General features: G+C 29.6%; 1 protein-coding gene across 3 annotated transcripts in view; it reads left to right on the forward strand.

Moving 5' to 3' along the window:
- LOC118195161 (ATPase family gene 2 protein homolog A-like) overlaps positions 1-23,336 on the forward strand; it is an 86,774-nt gene that overhangs the window by 63,060 nt on the left and 378 nt on the right. Inside the window, exons 13-15 of one of the 3 annotated variants that reach the window (XR_015041849.1) lie at positions 5,604-5,721; positions 7,862-7,929; positions 10,816-10,950. Coding sequence is in view for 2 of the 3 variants with exons in the window: in XM_085819636.1 (XP_085675762.1) it covers positions 5,604-5,721; positions 10,816-10,977; positions 15,596-15,784 (469 nt within the window). In the remaining variant the exon portion in view is untranslated. Of the gene's footprint in view, positions 1-5,603; positions 5,722-7,861; positions 7,930-10,815; positions 10,978-15,595; positions 20,236-23,336 lie in introns of those variants that run through there. The other 2 variants (XM_085819637.1, XM_085819636.1) reach the window with 2 other exon arrangements.

Here is a 23,336-nt window from a genome sequence, read left to right on the forward strand (position 1 = left end):
CTTAGGCATGGTATACATATAACGCATAGCTTCAATTAAAATTTAATAATATATAGGGTGGTTATAATTAAAGTTCCACTTTGGAACGGTCATAAAAGGAAAACTATTGGATCAAATGTTATCAAACTTGGTAACTGTGTAAAGGAGGTCATAAGAATTTATTTTCCGCAAAAAAAAAGAAAGTTCGAAACTTCACCACCAGATGGGCAAATGGCACTGTATGCAATATTGTTAAACGAAATATGGGTCGGAATCTAACTTAACCTTTTGTTACACGGGTTTAATATGTTGTATACCCTTAAGAAACTTTGAACTAAGCAAATTACCATTTAAAGGCGTTAAATTCAATAAAAGCCGAGTGCGCCATCCGTGTAAGGGAGAAATTCGCCCGTGAAAACCACTAATTAGTGATTAGAAAATGCGAGATTGCAAATCACTCGCACAAGTGCATACAATCTGGAAATTGTTTTCTTACAGATCACTAATTTGTAATTTTTGAAGCCTGAATTCGGCCCTAAAACATGAAGATACTGATTCAAAACGCTTTTAATCGATTTGGGCCAAAGAAATCCCTCATGTTATCTATCTAGTTACATTGCATTCTCCTACTGCATTCGATTGCATAGAAGTCATTCCACACCGTTTAGTGTTGAATGACAGCTAGTTTTATAACTGAACCATTTTTCTCTGAAGAGCAGTCGACAGCTGGACCACTGTGATTGCAGCTCACTTAGAGTCAATGTTAAAATGTTTCGTGATACATAAACTACAGTAACATGGCATTTTAGATACTACGATTTTTATGCAGGGCTGGGCCCCATCTCACGTGTGTTGCACAGTTACTTAGGCAACATTTCACGAATGAACGTCTTATAGGCCAACACTTCCCTTCTTCCCACCAGACCTCAACCTCTGTGACTTTTAGCTATGCGGTTTTCTCAAATGCACTGTTTATGGTGATAATCTAAACAATTTGGCAGAAATGAAAAATGTGAAACACTGACATGTCCGTAGCATTCCTCCTGATATGCTAAGAGCTGCTGTTGAGAATGCAGTAACAGGATTTAACTTGCTTTCGGAAAATGCTGGACGCTACATTGAACATGCTTTGTAACACGTTTCGGAAAATATTAAACACATTTTAAGCAGATGTTTTTGTGTCTTATTTCATTTAACAATCTTGTATACAGTGCCATTTTTTCCCTGGTGGTGAGTTTTTGAACTCTTTTTTTTTTCCACAGAAAATAAATTTCCATAACCTCCTTTACACAATTCCCAAGTTTGATAACATTTGGTACGGTAGTTTTCCTTTTATGACCATTTCAAATTGGAACTTTAATTATAACCACCATGTAAATTAAACTTTAAAAATTTTAAAGTTTGGTTCAAGTCCCAGCTTTAAAAAAAATATATATATATATAATCTTCTATATTAATCCTCTTAGAAAGAATGTTTTAAGAAGCTAATTTTTCTCTCGCATTATAGATTGTATAAAAAAAAACATGATCTTTAATATGATTTAGATTGTTTCAGCCGATATAAGAAACGGGTCACTCGGTGGTACAGAATAAACCCTGCTGGACTGTTTTATTTCTTTGTCATTTAGCAAAAATCTTTTAATTAAAATATTTATCCTTTGGACTTCGCTTTAAACTTTATTTATAGTTAAAATGACTAGAAAATGAAAAGCTGTCTTCAGCTGAAACGCAATTCATGTAATTGATATTTTAAAAAATTGACAAGATTGCAAAGTTTATGGAAGTCTAGCAATCGAAAAATCTTAATTTTCTTGTGTGTGCACTGAAAATAACTGTAGAAGGAAAGAAGAAAATTAGGGAGAAAAGTAAGCAAAAATTTGCAGGGAAATTTGGCTGTCAGATGTTTAAAAAAGTTGGACGCTTTTGAATATACTTTCAGGATACTTCAAAGAATTTAGGTGTTCAAAGAAAAAACACTTGGACGTGTACACCAGCAAATACCATCAATTGAGCTTGTGGTTAACAGAAAAGGCAATATGGTTTAGACTATATGGTTGTATAAATTTAAATTACGTTATAGAACATCATATTGTATCATAAATGGAGAATCCCATGATTTTCTCATTCGAATTATTTGAAGATTCAGGAGTTTATCCAGTGATGTATGTGGATGTCACCTAAAGATGTTTTTTTTTTCCTCCTGATGAAACAGCGGGCGAGCTATAAAGTCGCTGAACGCTGGTAGTTCTGTCCGAGGTCCGAATCCTGCGAACGGGCTGGCTGCATGGGCATTTTCGTGGTTTTCCCCATGTGTAACGTGTATGCGAGCCAGTTCCCATTAGAAAGTCCTCCACGAAGGCATCCCTCCCCTTAGGCAGATAGCCCTACTGTGCTTTGTCATAATTAAATAAACCAAAACCTTTTGATGAAACCAGTCTTTCCTTTCATCTCATACCTTCAAAATGTTTAGCCTCTAAAGACTGATAAAGGCTCTGACTAAATATTGATGAAATGGATTCAGTTGAATTATTAAGTTACATCAAAGCAGGGCTATGTGCCTAAAAGGAAGGATGCCTTTGTGAAGAACTTTCTAAGGAAAATCAGCTGGCATACACGATACACATGAGAAAATCCACGAAAACGCCCATGTAACCAGCCCGTTTACCGGGATTCTAACCCCGGAGTGAACTATCAGTGTTCAGCGACTTTACCGCTCGGCCATTTGTGGGCCTTTATGAAATGGAAGGCGATAACTTTATTTAAAATGATTGTCAGAAATATCAAGGTATTTCGAAAATTTGGATGCTTTTTACTATACTTGCGGAATGCCTAAAGAAAAAGAGCAAGAATAAAGAAGAAAAAGATAAGAAAAAATAAATTTTATGGTAAAATTTAGTATTTGTATTTTTCTTTTAAATTAAAAACTTTTTAATCTTATGATATTTGATTTTTACGATTTCAAAAATAAAATATTTGACTAAAATATGAATAACATTTAAGAAGCCAAATGTAGGATAAAATTGTGTAAAGCAATGGGCACAATGATAAAACTGTTTAAAGCAGTGTATGCAAGTCATCCTAAGTTAAAATGTTGCAATCCTAAGTTAAATGTCTCTCTTATTTATATATATCTTTTCTGAATGGAACATTTCAATGGCGTGTTAACTTTGCTTTACTGTATTATCTCTTTCAATGTATGCAGTTTTCAAACGCATCATAGTCTGGGTTACAAAGTATTCCTCCGAAAGAAACGCAATTTAAATAAATAAAATCAAATTCTGGAAAATTTATATTAATAAATATATTTAAAATGCTCAATTCGAAGGAATAAATAGAAAATTTTAAAACAATTATCTGAAGAGACAATGCAACACAAACAATTAAAATAAAAGTATAAGAATTTAAAAATTACCTAAAATAATAACTATGACAAAAAATATATATAAAGAAAACTATTTGAAAAAAAAAATAAACGCTGTACCTTTATTTACGCAGTTCGAATAGGTAAACAGAAATTTTTAAAACAGTTATTTGAAAAAAATATGCAACTTAAACAATTAAAATGAAATTCGAAAAAGAAAAAATTACTTAAAATAATAAGTTATAATTAAAAATATAATATAAAGAATATTATTTGGAAAAAAAGGAAACTAGGTTGCCATATATTAAGAAGTTCGCCAAGTGAACTATTCTTGGCGCAAACTGACAAAAAAGTGCCAACATAAATTTGTGAATTTCTCCGTAAACTTCGCTCCAAATTTGACAAAATTTCACATTTAGGCGTAATTTGAGTCGTAGAATTGAAATATGTAAATAAAATTGGTATGTTATTTCATAAAAAGTCCGATTTTGTGTCAAAATACCTATGTTAGAATAGTGCTATATATAAATCTAATATATATCCTAAGTCACGCTTTCGAGACATGAAGAACGCAATTTGAATTTTGTCAATCGGCCCAGTAGATCGGGAGATATAGGACTTTTTTTTTTTTTTTTTTTTGTGTTGAGCAGTGTACATAAAGTAAAATAAATTCTGCATCCATATTATCTTTAAGTTTAGATTGTAAAAAAAAAAAGTCAGCTTTGTTTCATGCTTAGTAAATTCACAAAAATAGTTTTTTTTTTTTTTTTTTTTTTTTTTTGTTAACTACAGTTTTTTTTTAATTTTGGAAAGTTAAGGGTTACAAATTTAAAAAATTGCTGTAGTATTATAAATTTTAAATTCATTTTGGAAAGGTTTAATAATATTGGTTTTATGCAATGTGATTAAAGGTTTTCCATTTGATACTTTTGAGGTCATGTTTCTTCGAAATAGATCTTATAATTGAATAAATGTAATTGGTTACTATATTAGTTGTAACCATATCTGACACTCATATGCCTTCCAACAATTTCAAAAAGCAGAAAGTACTACAAATATCTTGGTGGCTGGGTAAAAACTATGTAAGTCCGAAGAGAGCATCTGCCCTCAGTTGTTGCTGTTGTGGGTTGTTGGTTCAGCATATGTCAGAATACTAAGATATCTTCAAGTTGACTTCACTCTCTAAATGCGCTTTTTATTATGTTGTGTTTGTTACAGTTTATAGTAGTTTGAAGTCTAACTACTGATTGTACTGTTTGATACTGTGAAGAGTTGTACAGCTATTTTTGTAGAAAGTTCTATAACTCTGAAGTGTTCATTTTGATAAAATTTATTTTATCAAAAGGAACACTTCAGATTCCTTTGATAAAATTAATTTTAAAGGAACCCCAGTGATAGGTTGATAAAATTTATTTTATCAACCTATCACTGGGGGGTCCACCAGCGGCCGAGTGGTAAATTCGCTGAACACTGTTAGTTCGGTGCAAGCCTCAAATTTCATGAACGAGTTGGCTGCATGGGCGTTTTTGTGGTTTTCCCCATGTGTAACCTGTGTATGAGCCAGTTTTCCTTAGAAAATCCTTCATGAAGGCATCCCTTCATTTAACAGATTGTCCTGAAGTCTTTGCTATAATTACATAAACCAAACCAACCTATCACCAGAGATGTGTGCATTCAATCTATTATGATGTATAGAACAACAACATAACAATGTATGGGAAGAGCAGTATCAGATTTTTTAATGCAACAAACTTTTGGCAGATGAACAGTAGTCACCCCTTATATTTAATATTGTTATCTTTAAATATAGCAATTATTTTATTTAAAAAATACATAGCAAAATATTTAACAGGAACCTTTTCCTAACATGTTGCAATTTTCTTTGCTGAACTAATGGACGTATAATATATGCCAATATATCTTTAAGTCATTTAAAAGAATCTGAGATTGCATCACTTGTTAAATTAATTTCTTTATTAATTTTTGTTTTATTACAGTATTTGAAAGTAAGCTGATAAAATAAATTTCATTTATGTGCATAGTAAACATTCACATAAATAAGTTACTTTTAGTTTTACGCAGAACTTACTTATTATTAGGCCTTGAATTTGGGAATTCGTAAGTGTCTCAAAAAATATTTTATAATGTGAATCATTATCACTTTTTATGTACAGATGGGAAAATGAATGTTTTGAAACCTTTTATATTGAAAACATTGGTCTAATTTTGTGTTTTATTTGAAATTTTATTTTAATTGTTCAAGTGGCTCTGGTGTTGGGGATAGAATTGTTACAACTCTTCTCACTGAAATAGATGGTACTGAAGAACTCCGCGATGTCATTGTAATAGCTGCAACAAACAGGCCTGATATGTTGGATGATGTAAGCAACTGTATTTTACTTGATGTATTGGAAAATAGTTTTGTATGCATTATAGATTTTTTATGTGTTGATGTTTAGTCTGTCACTTTATCTGTCAGTGCAGTCATATATATATAAAACCACGGTATCTAAACAACTTTTTAGCGTACGAACTAGGAGTTTTCTTTTAACTTTTTTCTAAATTTTGTAGCTCAATGCACAAAGTTTTTGACCACATAGGTCTTTTATCGTTTGTTCTCTTTTCTTTAATTATATATATATATAATTAAATAAGACTAGAAATGCATTAATATCTGTTAGGATTGTGAATAAAGATCTTTATTATTTCCATTGGCCTTGAATAAAAAAATTAAGTGTGATAGACTTAATAATAACTTCCTATGAAACTGATAGACCGCATAATTGAAAGCATCACACATCACTGTATGTGCTGTACTGCTTCTAGAGGTGATCATATTCTATATTGAAGGTACTTTTCCTATAGCAAACTGACACCTTCGATTTGTTCATTTTATACATGTGCTACTTTCTATACTACCATAATTATCTGGTAATTTCTTTTTATGTTATTTGATACCTTACTATGTGTTGTATATCTTGTGTAAGTTTCATAAAATTCTACATATAACTTTTTCAGTAATCATGATTTTTGTGATTTTTCCTTAATTAATGATAACCAGTGTAATTTCAACTATGTGTAATGTATGCTTTACGCATGCGCGCGTTGAAAGAAATGTTTAATAAAATAAACAAATAAATATTAAGCTTTTTTTTTTTTGTAAATTTTGATATTCCTTAGATCATAATTGCTCTTTATTTCATAAATAACGGTTTTATATTTTTAATTTTATAATTTCTGTATGCCATCTTACCAGATTTAAATTGATGATCTATAATCCAGAAAAACTGATAATCCGGAATCGCCGAAGTCCCGACGAATCCGGATTAAAGACTTTTGACTGTACTATAGGCATTTTACTGCCCAGTGAAATTTCTGTGGGTCCTAAGTTCTGCTAAACCTTGTTCTAATAATATGACGCTCTTAAATTCTTATGTCCAGTGCCTCTCCTAAAGTCTTTAAATTTTCTAGTCTGGTGCTTCTCTAAATTCTAAAAATTTTGCTGCCTTTAAATTCTGCCACCCTCTGTAACTACACCAATTCTGGCGTCATTCTTGAATGTATGCCAGGAATGTTTCAAAATACATTTATAACATTCTGGCAGATTCTGAGGAATTGTTTAATTCATTACAAAAATATTAATCATTTATGTTAATAATAGTTTAAACAACAGATAAATATATTTGCAAAAGAATTTTAATTAAAAAAAAGCATTAATTTTTGCATTTATTTTTTTTTTTGAAAATAAACTGATGTATACTGAAAATGATTTTACAGCACATGCATAATTTATAGAGCATTAGAAAAAAAAATTTGGTGGAAGGGTTATAACTTGATTTTCATGGCCACCATTATCAAAACAGCAAAGCCAAATGTAAATTACCTGCGTATAGTTTGTGGATGGCATATCTCTGCATTTGCTTTGGCATCAAAAGGCTTATCTTTCCCAGAGGATTTCCGCCACTTGAATTCTGAAAGCTACAACTCTAGAATGATGTCAGGCCATACCACTTTGCTTTTTGTCTCACCATTTAACAGAGCCCCATAATCTTTTGGGTGTAAGCATCCATTGTTGTATCAACAAAATTAAATTTGTGGTTTACAGTTAAATGGGTGTAACCAGCCTTTTCAAGCTCATCTGTTTTATAAGCTATATATAAATGACTGTTTCAAAGCCAATAATCTGAATATATTTTCAATCCTTCCACTACGTGGTCTATAGTAATTTATATCAGTGTGCTTGCTTCCCAATTTAGAACGTGAACAAGAAAGCATTTGCCACTTTCATAGCATAACCCGCTGGTTGTTGAAGTGCCCTGCCAGTGTTGTTTTGCACAGCATGAATAAACTCTCGTCAACTTTGACTATTTTTTTAGACCTACTTATTAATTCTTTAGATTGCTGAAGTAAATCTAGCAAACAAAACTCTCTCATAAAATTGTTCCAGTCACTTGTTGTATTTTGACATATGTTGAGCTGTTTATCGTGCACTTAAGCAATGTCTGTTCCTCTGCCCAACAGTAGAAGACATGCAGAGCTGTTAAGAATGATATTCTGCAACCACCAAACCAGTTGTCAGATCAAATATGGTATTTATTTTTTTGTTTGTTTGTTTATGGCTTTTTCGCATTGCAACTCCACATACTTTTGTTTACATATAATTTCATTTTGTGGCATTTATGTGTATTCGATTGCGATGTAATATGTCTTTTTTCTGAGAAAACAATATGACATTTTCCTCACTCCTCGGTAAATTAAAAGTTTTCGACACTTTTTTACAATGTTTAACCCTTTGAGTGGCACAGGATTTTAGATCCATCTTGAAGACCAGTATTTAAACAGTATTTATTAATTTAGTTTGTATAATTACTTATTTTAGTCTGCATTTTCATAAACTTACATTCATTAAGATGATATTTACATTATTAAAGAAAGTAAGAAAGCAAAATATCTTAAATAATAAGCTAAATAAGCTAATGCATACCAAGTAGCAAAACTTCTGATGACAGGATAAACCCAGTCATAAAGCTCAGAGGGTTAAATTAAAAAAAAGGTCACTACAATATTGTACTATTTATAAAATTCGGCAAATGGAAAGTCGAAAGTGAAGGTACCATTTTTTTGCATAAATATTTAAAATGAAAAAAGGCTATTACAATATGCTGCGGTTCATCACATTTAGCAAATACAAGTTAAAAGTGAAAGAAAAAGTGCCGCTTTGTACATAGATGTTTAAAGTGAAAAAAGACTATTATAATTTCATGCAGTTAACATAATTTGTCGGTTTATTGGTTTATCATGGGGCCTGGTAAAATCAAGTAGTACCCCTTTTTTATTACTTTACTTTAAACATTTACATTAAATGTTTATGAAAATTATAAATTAAATATATTACAGTTAAATGCATTTTAAATTATTGTAAAGTAGCTGCAATAAATAAATTAACGTACGTATAACTTTATAAGATAAATTTTTAAGCAAAATATTTAATCGAAATTTTGGAATTGAAAAGTTATGAATCCTCAAAGTTCTTCTGAAAAGGTGCTCTTGTGTGGCTTAACCCGCGGGAAAGCACGTGGGGTGTATCATACCCCAATCCTACATAAAAGTGGAATATTCCTAACTTGTGAAACTGAAATTCTGTGCTGCTTTCAGTAGCTGAGTTTCTAGTTGTGGTTGACTTTCAGAACCGCTTTTTCTTTGCCTGTGTGTTTCAGAAAAATATTTATCGGTATTTTGTTGGAACTGGGGTATGACACACCCCACGCGCCTGTTCGCGTAAGTGTTTTTCTGACTGAATATTTAGTTCAAAAATTTATTTCTACAGTGTAACAGTAAATATTTCTACTCGCAAGCAATTTTAAAGTACTTGTCATTAAATTCTTAAAAATTTCTAACTGCATTATGGTAAGAAGAAGGACTTCCTATGAACTGGAAATGCAATGCCTGTGAGATTTATTAGAAATATTTGAAAGCGATGAAGATTGCATTTCGGAAACTGAAGATGAAACTAGGAATATTTTCTACACTGTTTTCGTTTTGAAAAAGATAAAAGATTAATTCCTGATGTTCCTAAAAAAGGAAAGACTGTTCTTATGCTTTCAACATTATATAACGATCATACTATTGGAGAACATAAAACGTCAGGAATTATATGTTTTTATAATATGACTAAAGGAGCAGTGGATATGGGGGATGAAATGTCAGCCAATTATTCAATTGCCAGAATAACAAGGAGGTGGCCAATGGTAATTTTCTTTCCTGCACTGAATGTTGCTGTAATAAATGCTTGAATTATATTACATTCAACTGCTAATCCACCAACCAGAAACAGAAGTCTGTTTTTGAAGGCATTACAGTTAATGAAAAAAAAGTATAGAACAAAGAATCAGAGATTAATACTTTGCCAAGAAACTGACGTACTGTATGCAAAACAAAAGCAGAAGTTTCGACGAAGAATTAAAACATATACATGAAATTCGAAACAACTAAGTATGAAAGATGTGATAAATTTTTTGTCCTCGTGCTAAGGACAGAAGAACGAGAATGCAATGTTTAAAATGTGAAAACATCCTGTGCCAAGAGCACATGAACGTATTTCATTCAAAGTGTGAAGAAATAAAATAAGCATTGTGTATTAGAGATGCAATGAAACTTAAGAGGCATGATGTTTATTTTTTTATTATTTTCATTTATCTTAATTTTAACTCTAAGATTATTTTGGAAATTAATTTTTTGAAACCCAATTATTATTCACATATTTATAATACAAGAGAACAAGAAAAACAGCTTTAAAACTAAATAAAACTATTTTTATAGTATTTTAAATATTGGGGTATGTGATACCCCATGCGCCCACTCTAGTAACCTTTCTTGGTGCGACTTCCGGGTTAACATAATCTTCTTAAGCATATGTCTTATACATGTCGTTATTCATATTTTCAAAATCTGTATCTGGTATTTTCATGTGTTTCAATGATTGCTTTGTTTAATTAATATTTTGGGATCTAAGAGTAGGGTTCAAAAGTCAGATTATAGGTGCTATGTTAACTAAAGAGTGAATTATGAGTAACATGGTAAATTCAGAACTGCCTTTCAAAATCCTACACATATAGAAGTCTCAATAATCCTAAGCACGTACAGTTAGGCAGAAAATGGTGACTGGTTAAATGATTTTTATCATTAATTTCAAATTAATACTTCAACAGCTGCTCACTTATAACTGTAGTGAGATCTTTTAGACTATCAATAGGTTTTCCTAAATTTAAAGACAAAAAAAAAAATTTTAGAGAAATTTATACTCATTTTTATAATTTGTAATTAATGTTGCTAGAAAATTCTAAATATAATTAAATGTAAATTAATAAGCCCATAACTTATTATAATAACTTTATTATAATTATTTATGGTTTTAATTGAATCTCTGTTCCTTGAGGATGCTATTAAAAAGTTGTTTAATGATAAATTATATATAGGCTCTGGTGAGAAGTGGAAGGATTAGTGATTTTATTTATGTACCTTTACCTGATCAAGAAGCAAGAGAAGAGATACTTAGGATACAAATGAGAAACAGAGTTATCCATGATTTAGATTTTAAATATCTGTCTTTGAAAATGGAAGGCTACACTGGAGCAGAAGTATGTCTAATTTTGAACAATGTACCTATCTGATTGCATTTGATTTTAAAAAGTACTTTTATTTGTCATTTTATAAATATTTCCTCATTATTTCGTTTATATTTTCTGTCTCACTCTTCTTCCTCCATCTTTCTTCTATAATATATATATATATATATGTATGTGGGAGTCATCAACGTCCAATGCTGAATTAGAATACCAGGATTATGACGTCATCAGTATAGCATCACCCAGCGCAGTAAGAATCATCCCAGACAGCACTGAGACCTGGTCGAGGGCAGATGTGAGCAGACGGCTCACACGTCTTCAAGTGTTTATGAACTTAGATTGTGCTTTTGATGTTATGCCTTTAGCTGTGATGACTAGATGATTATACTATTTGAAGCTACGCACGAATGTTTGTGTAAAAGGACTGTTGGTGCATCATTATGTTAATCCTGCATACCGTTAACTACATCTTTACTTACTTTATCTTATTTACTTTTATTTCTTTCTATTAAATAAACCATTTAAATATTACTTCGTGCTCTTATGCTGTGAATTAAGTCAAATTCTACATGTATATAGGTATTTTACTGTATTTTTTGCCATTACTAGTTTCCAACACTAAGGATTTTACTGTGTTTATTTTCTTTTCTCGTGTAGCATAATTTCTCACCCTTCAATGACATTGTTTTTTAAAATGTGTTGAACTTTTTGGAGCCACAGCTCCTGGTAACTTTTAGGCGAGCTTACTGCAATTTCTAATTTACTTATTTTGCAGCCTATTGCGCAAAATGTTTTCTAGACCAAATTGGTCATACAGTATTGTACTAACTACCTTGCTTGTTATATATATATATATATATATATACATATATATATATATATGCCATTATTAATATATTTTAAATATTTTTACTTATTGATAAAAAGTTTATTTAAAAGATATTAAAAAATGTATACAAATTTCTTATTTCTTTTGGTATGCTGTACTTTTGAGCTGGCTTTAACAAATTTTGAAAATCATAAACAGCTTTTACTGATATTATTGCATATATTTTTTTCTAAAATGTTATATAAATATTTATCTACATATAGAGTATATGATAATTTAATGGGAGGAACCACAACTGCAATGAGTTCATTAAGATCTAAGAGGATTTTCAGTTGCAAGATCTGAAAGGAAAACTTTATATTCATTATAAAAAGCATAGAAGTTTGACTCCTGTACAACAAAAATTGGCATAGTTGATGTCAACATTTTTAATGTGTGATGTCCCCCATAAATGCTATCCATTGGTATTCTCTTATGATTTACTAGTGTGTAACATTCTTTAATTTATATATATATATATATATATATATATATATTTCTGTTGGTATGCTGAAAGTATTTTCATATTAGTAACTAGTAATTTATAAGTTTCCAAGCACTAAAAATATATTAATATGTTCATGAAGTTTATTACTTTAGACTCATAATCTAATAATCATTCGAAAAATGTTTTCATTTTTAATTTATGTGAATAATATTGCTGAAGCCGCCCTGTGTTTTCTAGATCAAGAATTGTGTAAGATTCTATGAATAAGATCTTTTAAAAAAACAAATATGTTGATTTATATTTTTCATAACAGCCTGCATAGAAATACTCATTGTTTAATCTATTAGCATCAGAAAGTTTTTTCTAAACTGATCTTTTAGTTACATACAAGCACAAGCATTATCTACTACAGTTTGTATATGGCCCCGTAAAACAAAAAATCTTGATCAATTTTTGATCCCACGCTTTTTTTTAATAGTTATAAGTATAAAATAATCCTAAATATAAGGACTGTGAGAACATATAAAAATAGATTTTGTAATTTTTATATATTTTTTTAATTTAAAAATGCAAAAACATTAGTATTCATACCATTTAAAGCATTTTTATAGTTGGAAGTGTATGTCTATGCCCAATGGTTGCATAAAGGTTGGATAGATAGATGTTTCATTGATTATTTATTTATTCAAAAAATATTTGAGAAGAAAAATTTTATGACTGAATTAACACTAAAAAAAGGGTACTAAAAATAATCTATTTTCTTTAATTTGTCTGTAAAACCAAAAAGCATATTTTAAAGATGTATTTTTCATCAGAACATTTCACTTTAATATCCTTATGAATTTAAACACCAGTCTTTTGATTCATTATCTTAAGATTTATTTTTTAATTATGAATTCTCTTTTGTTATGACATGTTTCAGTACTAAACATTAGTGCTGAGTTTAATAATGAGCTTTTAGGGAAAAGATTATAAAAATATGTTTTGTGAATCCTTTTATGTCTTTTCCACTTTCCTAAATTCTCGTATAAGTTGGAAGTCTGAATTTTAAGAAATTAACAAAATTTATAAAATGTTATAGTGTGTTTATATATATTTATATTTTTTAGGAATAGTCTTTTAAATTGTTCTCATACAAATAATGCTCTCAACATACATATATGATGGAAAAGATTTAGAAAGCAGTTTCAGATGCTGCATTGTGTCAGTTTCTCATCAAATTGGATTAGATTCTGTTTCATTTTACTATATTTTTATGCATCACATAAGTGTTAAAAATAGAGCTTATTGATAATCTACAACAGAATATTTTAATTTTTCTGTTTGTATATTTATATTTTAAATATCCATCAATGTATGTTTATATAATACACTCACTTTCTTGAACCTGGAAAGTAGTATTAAATTTTCTTAAAAGCTGTCAAACTTTATTAACTTAACTGCTGAGAAGTATCTGAAGCACTTAAATTCATCTATTAATTGCTTATCTTCTGTTTTACTTACTTTTTGTTGTATCAGCTGTACTTGTTTTTTCCCCTATCTGTTGATTTTGTTAATGAATTATGAAATGTACCATCAGTGTGTCAGGTGGCTTTGAACATATATAAGTCTTTAATCATATTCACAAATTGATTTTTCTAGTTTTGAAGCTGAAAGAGTTGAAACTTTGGTTATATTGAGACTTGAATTGATTGAATTAGCTGTCTATTATGTATATATGTCTATTTCATAGTGATGATAAAAATCTAAATAAGGTTATTAGCTGATAGTAACTGCATAAACTTATTGTACTGCAGGTTGTTGATATTTTATGAAGAGCTGAATTGGATTATTTAATTATGGCATAGTACACCATTGTTATCTGCCTTTCAATAGACCTTTAGTGTTAGAGAACTATATAAAAGGAAATTTGCCCATATTTACATTATGCATTAAGGAAACCCTTAAAACTTCTTTAAGTCAGCCTGCCTCAGGTATCCACAACTGAATCTTGGTGAACTCTGAATCTTATAAATAATATACTGTCAGAGGTTTCATGGATAACCTGCTTACTTTACCGCTTGGGATATCCAAATAATGTCTTCATAATGATTCATCACAAATGAAACTATTATACACAGTAAATTCTATGCAATAAATTCTCTAAAACAGAAAACTGATACATGTTGGATTTGCATTGGTGTCGCCATAAGATTATTATTAATTTTATTCTGAGAGATTGGTTTTAAGGCCTAATATTATGTTACACTGGTATCTTTCCTTCTTTACTAAACTATTCATAGCTCAGTACCATGGTGATCTTAAGGGGAAAAAAATATATATGGGCATTCTTTAGTTTATGCAAGAACTGATTAATAATTAATAAAAATTTTATTTCGGATAGATATTTGCATTCCTTCTTTAAATGTATTTTTAAAACTGTATCTTTTTCTGTTATGTTAAAAATAACAAATTTGAATTATCTGTTCTTTAAGGAGTAGATTTAAGATGGGATGTATAGTAATTAATTTATCAAAAACTCTTTGCAGATCCATACATACTTCTCACAGCATTTCAAATGGAGCATTTTTTAAAATTTTGTATTTAAAAAATACTTTTAATTTGTTTATCATGAAATCTTTTAATTAATAATTTTCTTTCATTTTGTGATTTCATTGAAATCAAAACTTAACTATTTGCTCAAAATTAATTTTGAATATTTTTGATTATTAGATGCACTGCTTAATTTCCATACCATCAACAAAAATATTTTGATCTTTGAAAAAGTAAAAAATTAAGGAAATAAAGTACTAAAATACATATAGTAAATATTTTTTTAATTATCAGCTTTGTTTTATTGATGATAAGAGTATATACATACAGTGTAAGTAATTTAGAAAAGAGTAGCAATTATTTTTAGCAATGTGGAATAAATTGCATGTCTTAAAATCAGAGAAATATTATATTTTATAATGATTAATTTAAATTATAAGTTATGTTAAATTTAAAACTATATTGACTCATATTTTTTAAAAATTTACATGTGTTATGTATTGTTTTCATATGACTTATAAAGTACACTACATTTTTATTAAAAATATGTATTTCTTTCTTTAATAATGTAAGGATATTTCCATACTGTAAATAATACTATAATTGTTACATAATTTTGACGTTATGATTCTATGAAGAACTGGTCTTTTGGTGTTACTATAAAGTAATTTATGAATTTTTCATATTTTATCATTTATTTGTTGGAAATAAAAAGTAAAAATGGAAAATATATTTTATCGGTAAGTAATTTTCATGTAATACATTTAATATTTTTCTTCCAGATTGTTAACTTGTGCAATGAAGCTGTTTTTCAACTTTTAGCGGAAGATCCTGATGCAATGTCTCCAGTTTTCAAATTGAGACATTTTGAAAAGGCTTTACAGTGTATACCTCCAAGAACAAGTAAAGAGATGATTGCATTTTATGAAAACTTTAATTCAAAGCACAGTTCTAGATATGAAAGAAAATGAATGTATTCTTGCTATGATTTTATAATTTGAATTGAAACATCAATATCCTCTTTTCATTTTGTTTTTCATTATCATTTTTAGTGATAAATTAGTATCTAAATCTCTAATTGACGTAAGTATTTTAGGGGGGGGAATGGCTTAAGTTGAGCAATATTGATATGGGTAGTGTATGCAGAATTTTGAGATAATTTAATTATGAAACAACGTTTTGTAGTGTATGCAATTACCTTGCCTTATGTGTTGTTATAATGTAGGTTCTATTAGTAAAGCTTCTGAAATTGAAATTTTAAATTTGTTCATTTTATAGACATATATAGTTTTGCTGCCTTGAAAGGGATCAAAATGTTTGCAGATTTTAATATCTGCTTCAGAATGTAGAGAATGCTTCAACAAATATTAATAAGATAAAAAATATGATAGCGAACTTCTAAATTTAATTCACTATAACCTCTTTCATTTTTTATTTCATATGGGAACTTCATCTATCTGACCTAAAAATAGCGCTGTAAGTCTAAACTGTGTCATTAAAATAAATCATGCGATCTTACGTAACCCTTAATGCAGATGCCTCTTGACCAATCACCAAATTGTAAACCAAAATTAAAAACTGAAACTTTTGACTCCCTTCCTTCTTTCTATGAACGGATGTGTCACTTTTGCTTGTGATTTCCTATTGGCCAGATGCCTTTCTGCAATGTGTGTGCTGCTACTTTCGCTTCTATGGCAATAATATCAAAATTCTAAATGTTCTTTAATAGGCACAAGTAGAGTGCCAAGTGAATTGTGGCCACAAAATGAAAATTTAAATAAAAAAAGGAATTTAATCTGTCTCGACTGCTTCTTCTTCAAAATGGATGAATGCTCTCAGCATCAAGTATCTAGTAGTATTCTGAAGTAGTATTCAGCATCAAGTATTCTGAAGCAATTAGTATTTCTACGCATCTACGTCTCAGCATTCGTATTTCAATGCCTCCATAATTGTACTTCCATTACATTCTTTGGCCAGTTCTAATTATGAAGAAATCTACACGGGTTTGTTAGTCTATGTTCACAGTGAATTATGGGAAAAGTCCTATTTCAGCGAAAATTTTAATGATGCAAGTTTGTGCCGTATACATAATCAAATCATTCATGTCGTGTCATCGTATCGCAGTTTCATTATATATATCTATATCTATATATATATATATATGATAAAATTTAGTTTGGTTTAGTTTGGCAGTTGGGAACTTTATAAGAATCACAAAAATCACTTGATATTCCAAATGTACCTTTATTACTTGTGGCACTTCACAATGGGGGGCAATCTGCACCCCCCCCCCCAATTTTGATCATGGCACATTACATTTTAAACAAAAGCAGCAAAGCGAGAGATTTCCTTCAGCCAACAAGCACAAACAGAGAAAGAGGGTGGGGTAGGATTGCTACAATATTTAAATTAAATTTTTCATTAATCTGATTGGCTAAAACTTATAGGCAATGCAGAAGTTTCAAGATGACATAATGCAGAATATGTTTTCAGATATGACGCAGTTTAGAGAAAATTATTACTAGAGACAAAGTACCCAAATTAAAAATGAGCAGTTAAGATGCATTTTAAATTATAATTTTGATTTGCATTTTTTTATTTTACATATATATATAATTATGGGAATTTTCAGGATTTTAGATCATCAATTTAAATCTAGTAAGATGACATGTAAAAATTATAAAATTTTAAAATTGGAAATAGTTATTTAGGACCTTAAAAAATCATAATAATAATAAAAACTCAGTATTTATTTATTTGCTTTATTCAATATTTCTTTCAAGTAAGTTGTTCAAGTTGTTTTGTTTTTTGTGCTAATACTTTCTGTGTAATTTTATAAATAGACAGTATTTTATTCAATTACAAATTTTAAGTCCTGTAATTATTATAGACAATTTTTAATTCAGTTACAAAGTTCTGTAATTATCAAGCTAAAAATTCCTACTGTATTGTCATTAGAAAATTTTTCACTCTCAGCAAATTTTGTGTCACTTTTTTTACTATCGGGAGTGAAATTTTCTGTATTTGGAATCCTAATACAGGTTTTGCTGTCTTGTTAGTTGATTGATTATTGGATTGCATTAATACATCTATTATATCATCTTCATGTACTGCCACTTCTTCACAAGTTCCAGTAACTGAAAATTTTCGCTTTCTGCTATCGAAAAACCTTTAAATTTGCGGCGGCCATCGTAAAGTTTAGTGGCCACTATACCCTAACGCCAGTATATCAGGACATTGCAGATATGCAGTTCTGCTAAAATTTATCTTGCTTTTATTGCGTGCTGAAGATATTAAGTCTGAATTATATTAATTTTTTTTGTTTATTATACTTGCATCCATTTCCCATGTATGCTTTCAACTTATCTGAATCATGAACAAATAAATTTCTAGGTATACTTATTGTTTATCTGACAACAAATAAGGAACCTATGAATATCATTTATAATATCTTTTTTTTTTTTTTTTCCATATGGAAAGAAATTTCTGTTAAATTTGTCCTTGTCAAGACACTCAGCACTTCACAGGGCAGTTGGCTGAAGTCTGTAATCATTGTTAAGTGTAATGCCAACATAAAAGGTTACCATGCTGTTTGATAGTCAGTTACAGATTTTTTTTTTTTTTTTTTTTTTTCAGTTTAGTTGTTTTTGACATTGCAGTGTGTGTCATTTTTCAACGTGCTATATGCTGCTAGTCATGTGGTGATGAAAGCAAAAACAATAATAATAATAAATTATTCACTAGGTTGATGTTAGGGATGCAGCAGGTTAAAACCAGCAATGTTTGAAGTAGAATATTTTGGTTTGATATATATCCCAAGCAAAAAGGCAAAGCCAAATTATTCATCAGATCACAAAGCCAAATTATTATTTCATTTATGCTAATAAATGTGTAATTGTGAAATGACTATGTTTCTTTAACACGGAGGTATTTAATGGTGAAGTGAAATTAAGATTGTAGACCCTGTAACATGTTTTAGTATGAAAAAGTATGAAATCTGCATTAAGCATGTAGCAAAGTTCTGAAAGAAGGGGGAAAAAAAGAGTTGCTGATGATCCAGATTTTAGATCATTCTGGATATTTGACATTCGAATTTTTTACTTTATATTGTATGTAACATATCATGTGACAGATTTTGCTATTGGCTCACCGATCTGAAATCTGTCATCTGTGCAGCATGAGGGGGATTTAAAAGCCTTCCTGTGCTTTACTATAATTGATTAAAAATATGGCCCCATAAATGTTCATTAACTTTGTGTATATTTGATAAATTAGTCACTGGTGTAGCTCATCCTGAATTCAGGAATTGCCCAGGACTGCATGAGGTTTTCATGTCTTCCTTCTCACATACAATATAAATGTAAGCCAGTGTTTTTTTTTTTTTTTTTTTTTTTTTTTTTTTTTTTTTTTTTTTTAATGATGCACTTCATAAAAGCTCCTTGCTAATCACAGAGTTAGTTCTTTAGTGCTTTTCTGAAATAAGCAATATAATCTAAATTATATGTTGAGAAGAACGTAACATGCGTTAGGTAGGTTACTTTGTTTTTAACCTAATCATAGTTAATACATTACAAATATCTGTTAAACTGTGAATTTGTTTCATACCTATGAAGTCAGTCTGTTTCATTGCGAGGAATGTAAGCACGGATGAATCACCACTATTTTTTAGATTGGTCCATTCAGTTAACAGTGCATTGAGGAACATGCAATGTATGAATCTATTTGATACATATAAATATTTTGATTATATTTTTTAAACCATGCTTAAATGGAATAATTTTTGTTCATTAATTTTAGTTTACATGATTAAAATGTAATTTAAGAAGTTATTTTAACATTTAATACAACACACAACATGCACAAATTTGTTATGTATATTTTTAAGTGAAATTTTATATTAAAAGCAGAGTTGATGATGACAAGTTTAATCATGAGATTTTAGGTATAAAAACTGATAAAATTAATTTTTGTAAATATATGGGAGGTTTTGTTAAGAATTGTAAAATGAGTGTAGGAACTATGTGATTACTTTGTACATTTTCACAAGTTGTTCCAATAAAAAAAAATCATTATATAATGAAAAAACAATGAAGGTATTATATTTATTACTTATAAAATCAAACTTGCTGAAGTTGAAATAATAATAATCATTTTGTAAGATGCATTCATATGTAGAAGCATTAAGTAAAAATTCTTTGCAATTGATCACCTTAGAAAGATTTATGATATTTTCATATTTTTGTGTAAGTTACTGTGTTAATACTTGTGGAATAATTGTGTAAATGATACTGTGGATTAAGATTTTGTAATATTAAAAAAGTTGTGCCATATTATGCAGTTTAGTACGCAATGTACTTATTTGTATTTATAAAGTTAAAAAGTTTTGGAGACAAATAAAGGATACTAAATTTTGCTAGTAAAATTGTATATTTTCATTTAATTTTCTGGAACACAGTTATTTATAAAATTCCATCTCTTGTTACCTTTCTAAAATTTTAAACATAGTTACCGTGTAATTAAGATTTTCAAAAGAGGGGGTTAGAAGCTTTATTTTATCCTAGACAAATACTTCTAAATGCAGAGTTTCTTAACTCTTAAAGAACAGGTTGGCTATTATAATGATTACCTTTTCTGCCATTTTCAGAATTTAGAAAATAAGGTAAAATGTCAAACCTGATGTGCCCACAGACCTCTTTCAAAGAACTTCGTGTGAAGGATTAATTTTTCCCTTATTTTTCTCTTTCACTTTTGCTAATTCACAATAACATTATTCATTCATCAAAGCATGACTCTGCATTGAATTTAAATTAAGAAATTAATTTTATTAATTTCATGTAATTTTTAAAGATTTAGAAAATCTAAAATATCATAATTTCTGTGATTTTTTTAAAATTGTATCTGTCATTTATTTGAATTTTAAAAAAAAAATCTTAATTTTCTTTGAGATAGTTGAATTTTTAATTTTATTAAAAGATAAACTAGTGAAAAATTGAATTTGTACTCGAATGTTTATTTCAGTTATCTCTTATCATCAGATTCAATATTAAATGAATTTCAATTTTTTTAACATAACATCTATAAATTCAAGAAGGAAGCAATTTTGCTAACAGCAATATATAATTTAAAATAAAAATAAAAGACATGAAATGTGAATAATGATCCCAGATTATCCCAAAAGGAAGGAAAAGTTAATAGTTGATTTTGAGAAACATTTATAAAAAATTATAAAAGTATTTTTTCTTGAATTTAAAAGTAAAGTACTATTAATTAAAAGTATTATTTATTTAAAATTTTTCAGTTTTATGAACTTTAAAAAAGTTTTAGTAGACTATACATTTATTACATATTATCAGTTTAAAGACTATTTAAAATACTACGTTTTTGAATTCATAATATTTAATGCTGTGTTTTCAGTGCCCATTTAATTATTGAATGGTCTGTATTGTCAAATATTTTTGGTTAATTTACTGTTGTACATTATTAATAATTGAAAAATAATGTTACTTATTAATTTTCAAACATAAGAAATGTTACCCACCAAAAGAACCCCAAATAACAGTTTTTAAAACTAATTAATTTTTGAGAAGATAGTTGCAAAATTGCTATTTATTACATTGATAAGTGAAATTGCTATGGGAATTAGAGACATTCAGATAATGGAATACTGCCATATAAACAATTTACAGTGCAGTCAAATTTGAACTAAACACACTTTGTCTCTCTACATCTGTATCTTTTAATGGTATTTTTCTCATAAACAATACATTTTGTCAAAAATTATATTTCCATAGAATCAAATCTTTTAATCATGTTTCTAGTTTCATTTTTAACTATTTCTTCCACAGAAAAATTTTAAGATGAATTTCACATTTCTGTAGAAAATTTATAAGCATCTATTGATAAAGTATCCATCAAAATAAACTAGACATTGCAAAGAAGTATAAAAGATGTAAAACTTTTCCTTTATTGCAACAGCAAGGCTTGCAAAGCCATATATTTTTTTAAATGTAAGTTCTGAAAATGAGCATCTTTATATCATTAGGGCAATTTAGATAGTTGTAAAACAAGTAAAGAGAGATATAGAATGGATAAATGTAAAGGATTAAACGTATTTATAAAGTAACAAAGTGGTTAGTGGAATTTTATAACATAAATTTTTATAAAGATGCACTGATTGCCATCAACATTTGTCTACCAAGAAAGAGTTGTCAGAATCAAATGAAATTTTGTATATTTGAGTGCAGCATTGATATAAGTAGGTGATTACAACAAGCGATAATTTATTACAGGAAAAACTATGAATGAATGGATGTTCTGGTATTCTCTTGGGCCACTTGTAGTGCAGACACATGATTCAGTACAAGAGGACATTGGTGCGGACAGAACCCGTATGGTGTCTCCTCTCATTCCTCAGACATGAGTCTGTCTTAAGTAGCAGTGGTGAAAAGATGTCATGAACATACTACCGGTCTGTCATGGTGCCAGGGATCAATGTTAGAGGTGACTGGGTTGTCATGCGTAACAGCACCCAACAAGGTGGGGAAGCAATGTTCACCTCTAAAGCAAAAGCAAGATTGAGGCATTCACTGCAAGGCATTCATATATTTACACAATTGTCATCATTGCTCATTTAATCTTGATTAGTTGCTGAAGGCGACCTGGTTTCATTCAGTGGTGGCCCAATCAAGTCAAGCGTAACACCACTCTAAGGGGAAATGATGGTGGATGGGTGTCATTGGTAGCAAACATAACTTTTTCTGCAATACCAAATATCCTTCAGCCAGATGCCTCACATCGGCACATGGTACAGACAGGCCCAGATGTAAAAGGACTGCCTGTGTCTGGATTGCCTATAATGGAGCAGTTGGCACTGTGTTTGCGTGTCAGGTGATGTGACAGCTCCCTCAGTAGTTGGTCTGCCAATGGTATCCTTAGCCTTGCCAATATGCCTGTGACCTCTTTCTCCACTAATAACAACATCACACCACAGTGAAGTCAAAATGGTTTAAGTGGTGGGCTACACCCGGATTTGATTACCCGGCTTCCATCATGCTAAAGACTTTTCCTCTCTCGAACTCTGATGGCTGATCATATTGTCTTCAATGATGGTGGAACGGCATCCCACTGCATCAGATTAAGAGTGGGTAAATGCTCGTGCATACCTTAGTGTGCCAGGAAGAATTAAATTCAGTGCTATCTGGTGTCATTATACAACATGTACTCATACTGCATATCTAATAATTTGCATAGCTGACATGTGACGTGTCCTCATGCAAAATTTTAGTATGATCTGAGAATTACATCTTGGTGCACAAATTTTTATTGCAATGAATGTTTTTTTAAATACTTTGTAAAGAAAATTTTCTAAAGTTATGTTACAATTACATAAAAAAACAAATAATATTTTTTTTTTTTAAATTCAAGCAATATCCTATCATAGATCTATATATACCAACACATCCACACACAAACTTCATAATTCTGGTGGAAAATGTATAGCCAATCTTCTCATTCCTTTCATCC

Source organism: Stegodyphus dumicola, chromosome 6, assembly GCF_044657685.1.
Source record: "Stegodyphus dumicola isolate Sdum_Otavi_A_Nest chromosome 6, ASM4465768v1".
Taxonomy (NCBI): Eukaryota; Metazoa; Arthropoda; class Arachnida; order Araneae; family Eresidae; genus Stegodyphus; species Stegodyphus dumicola.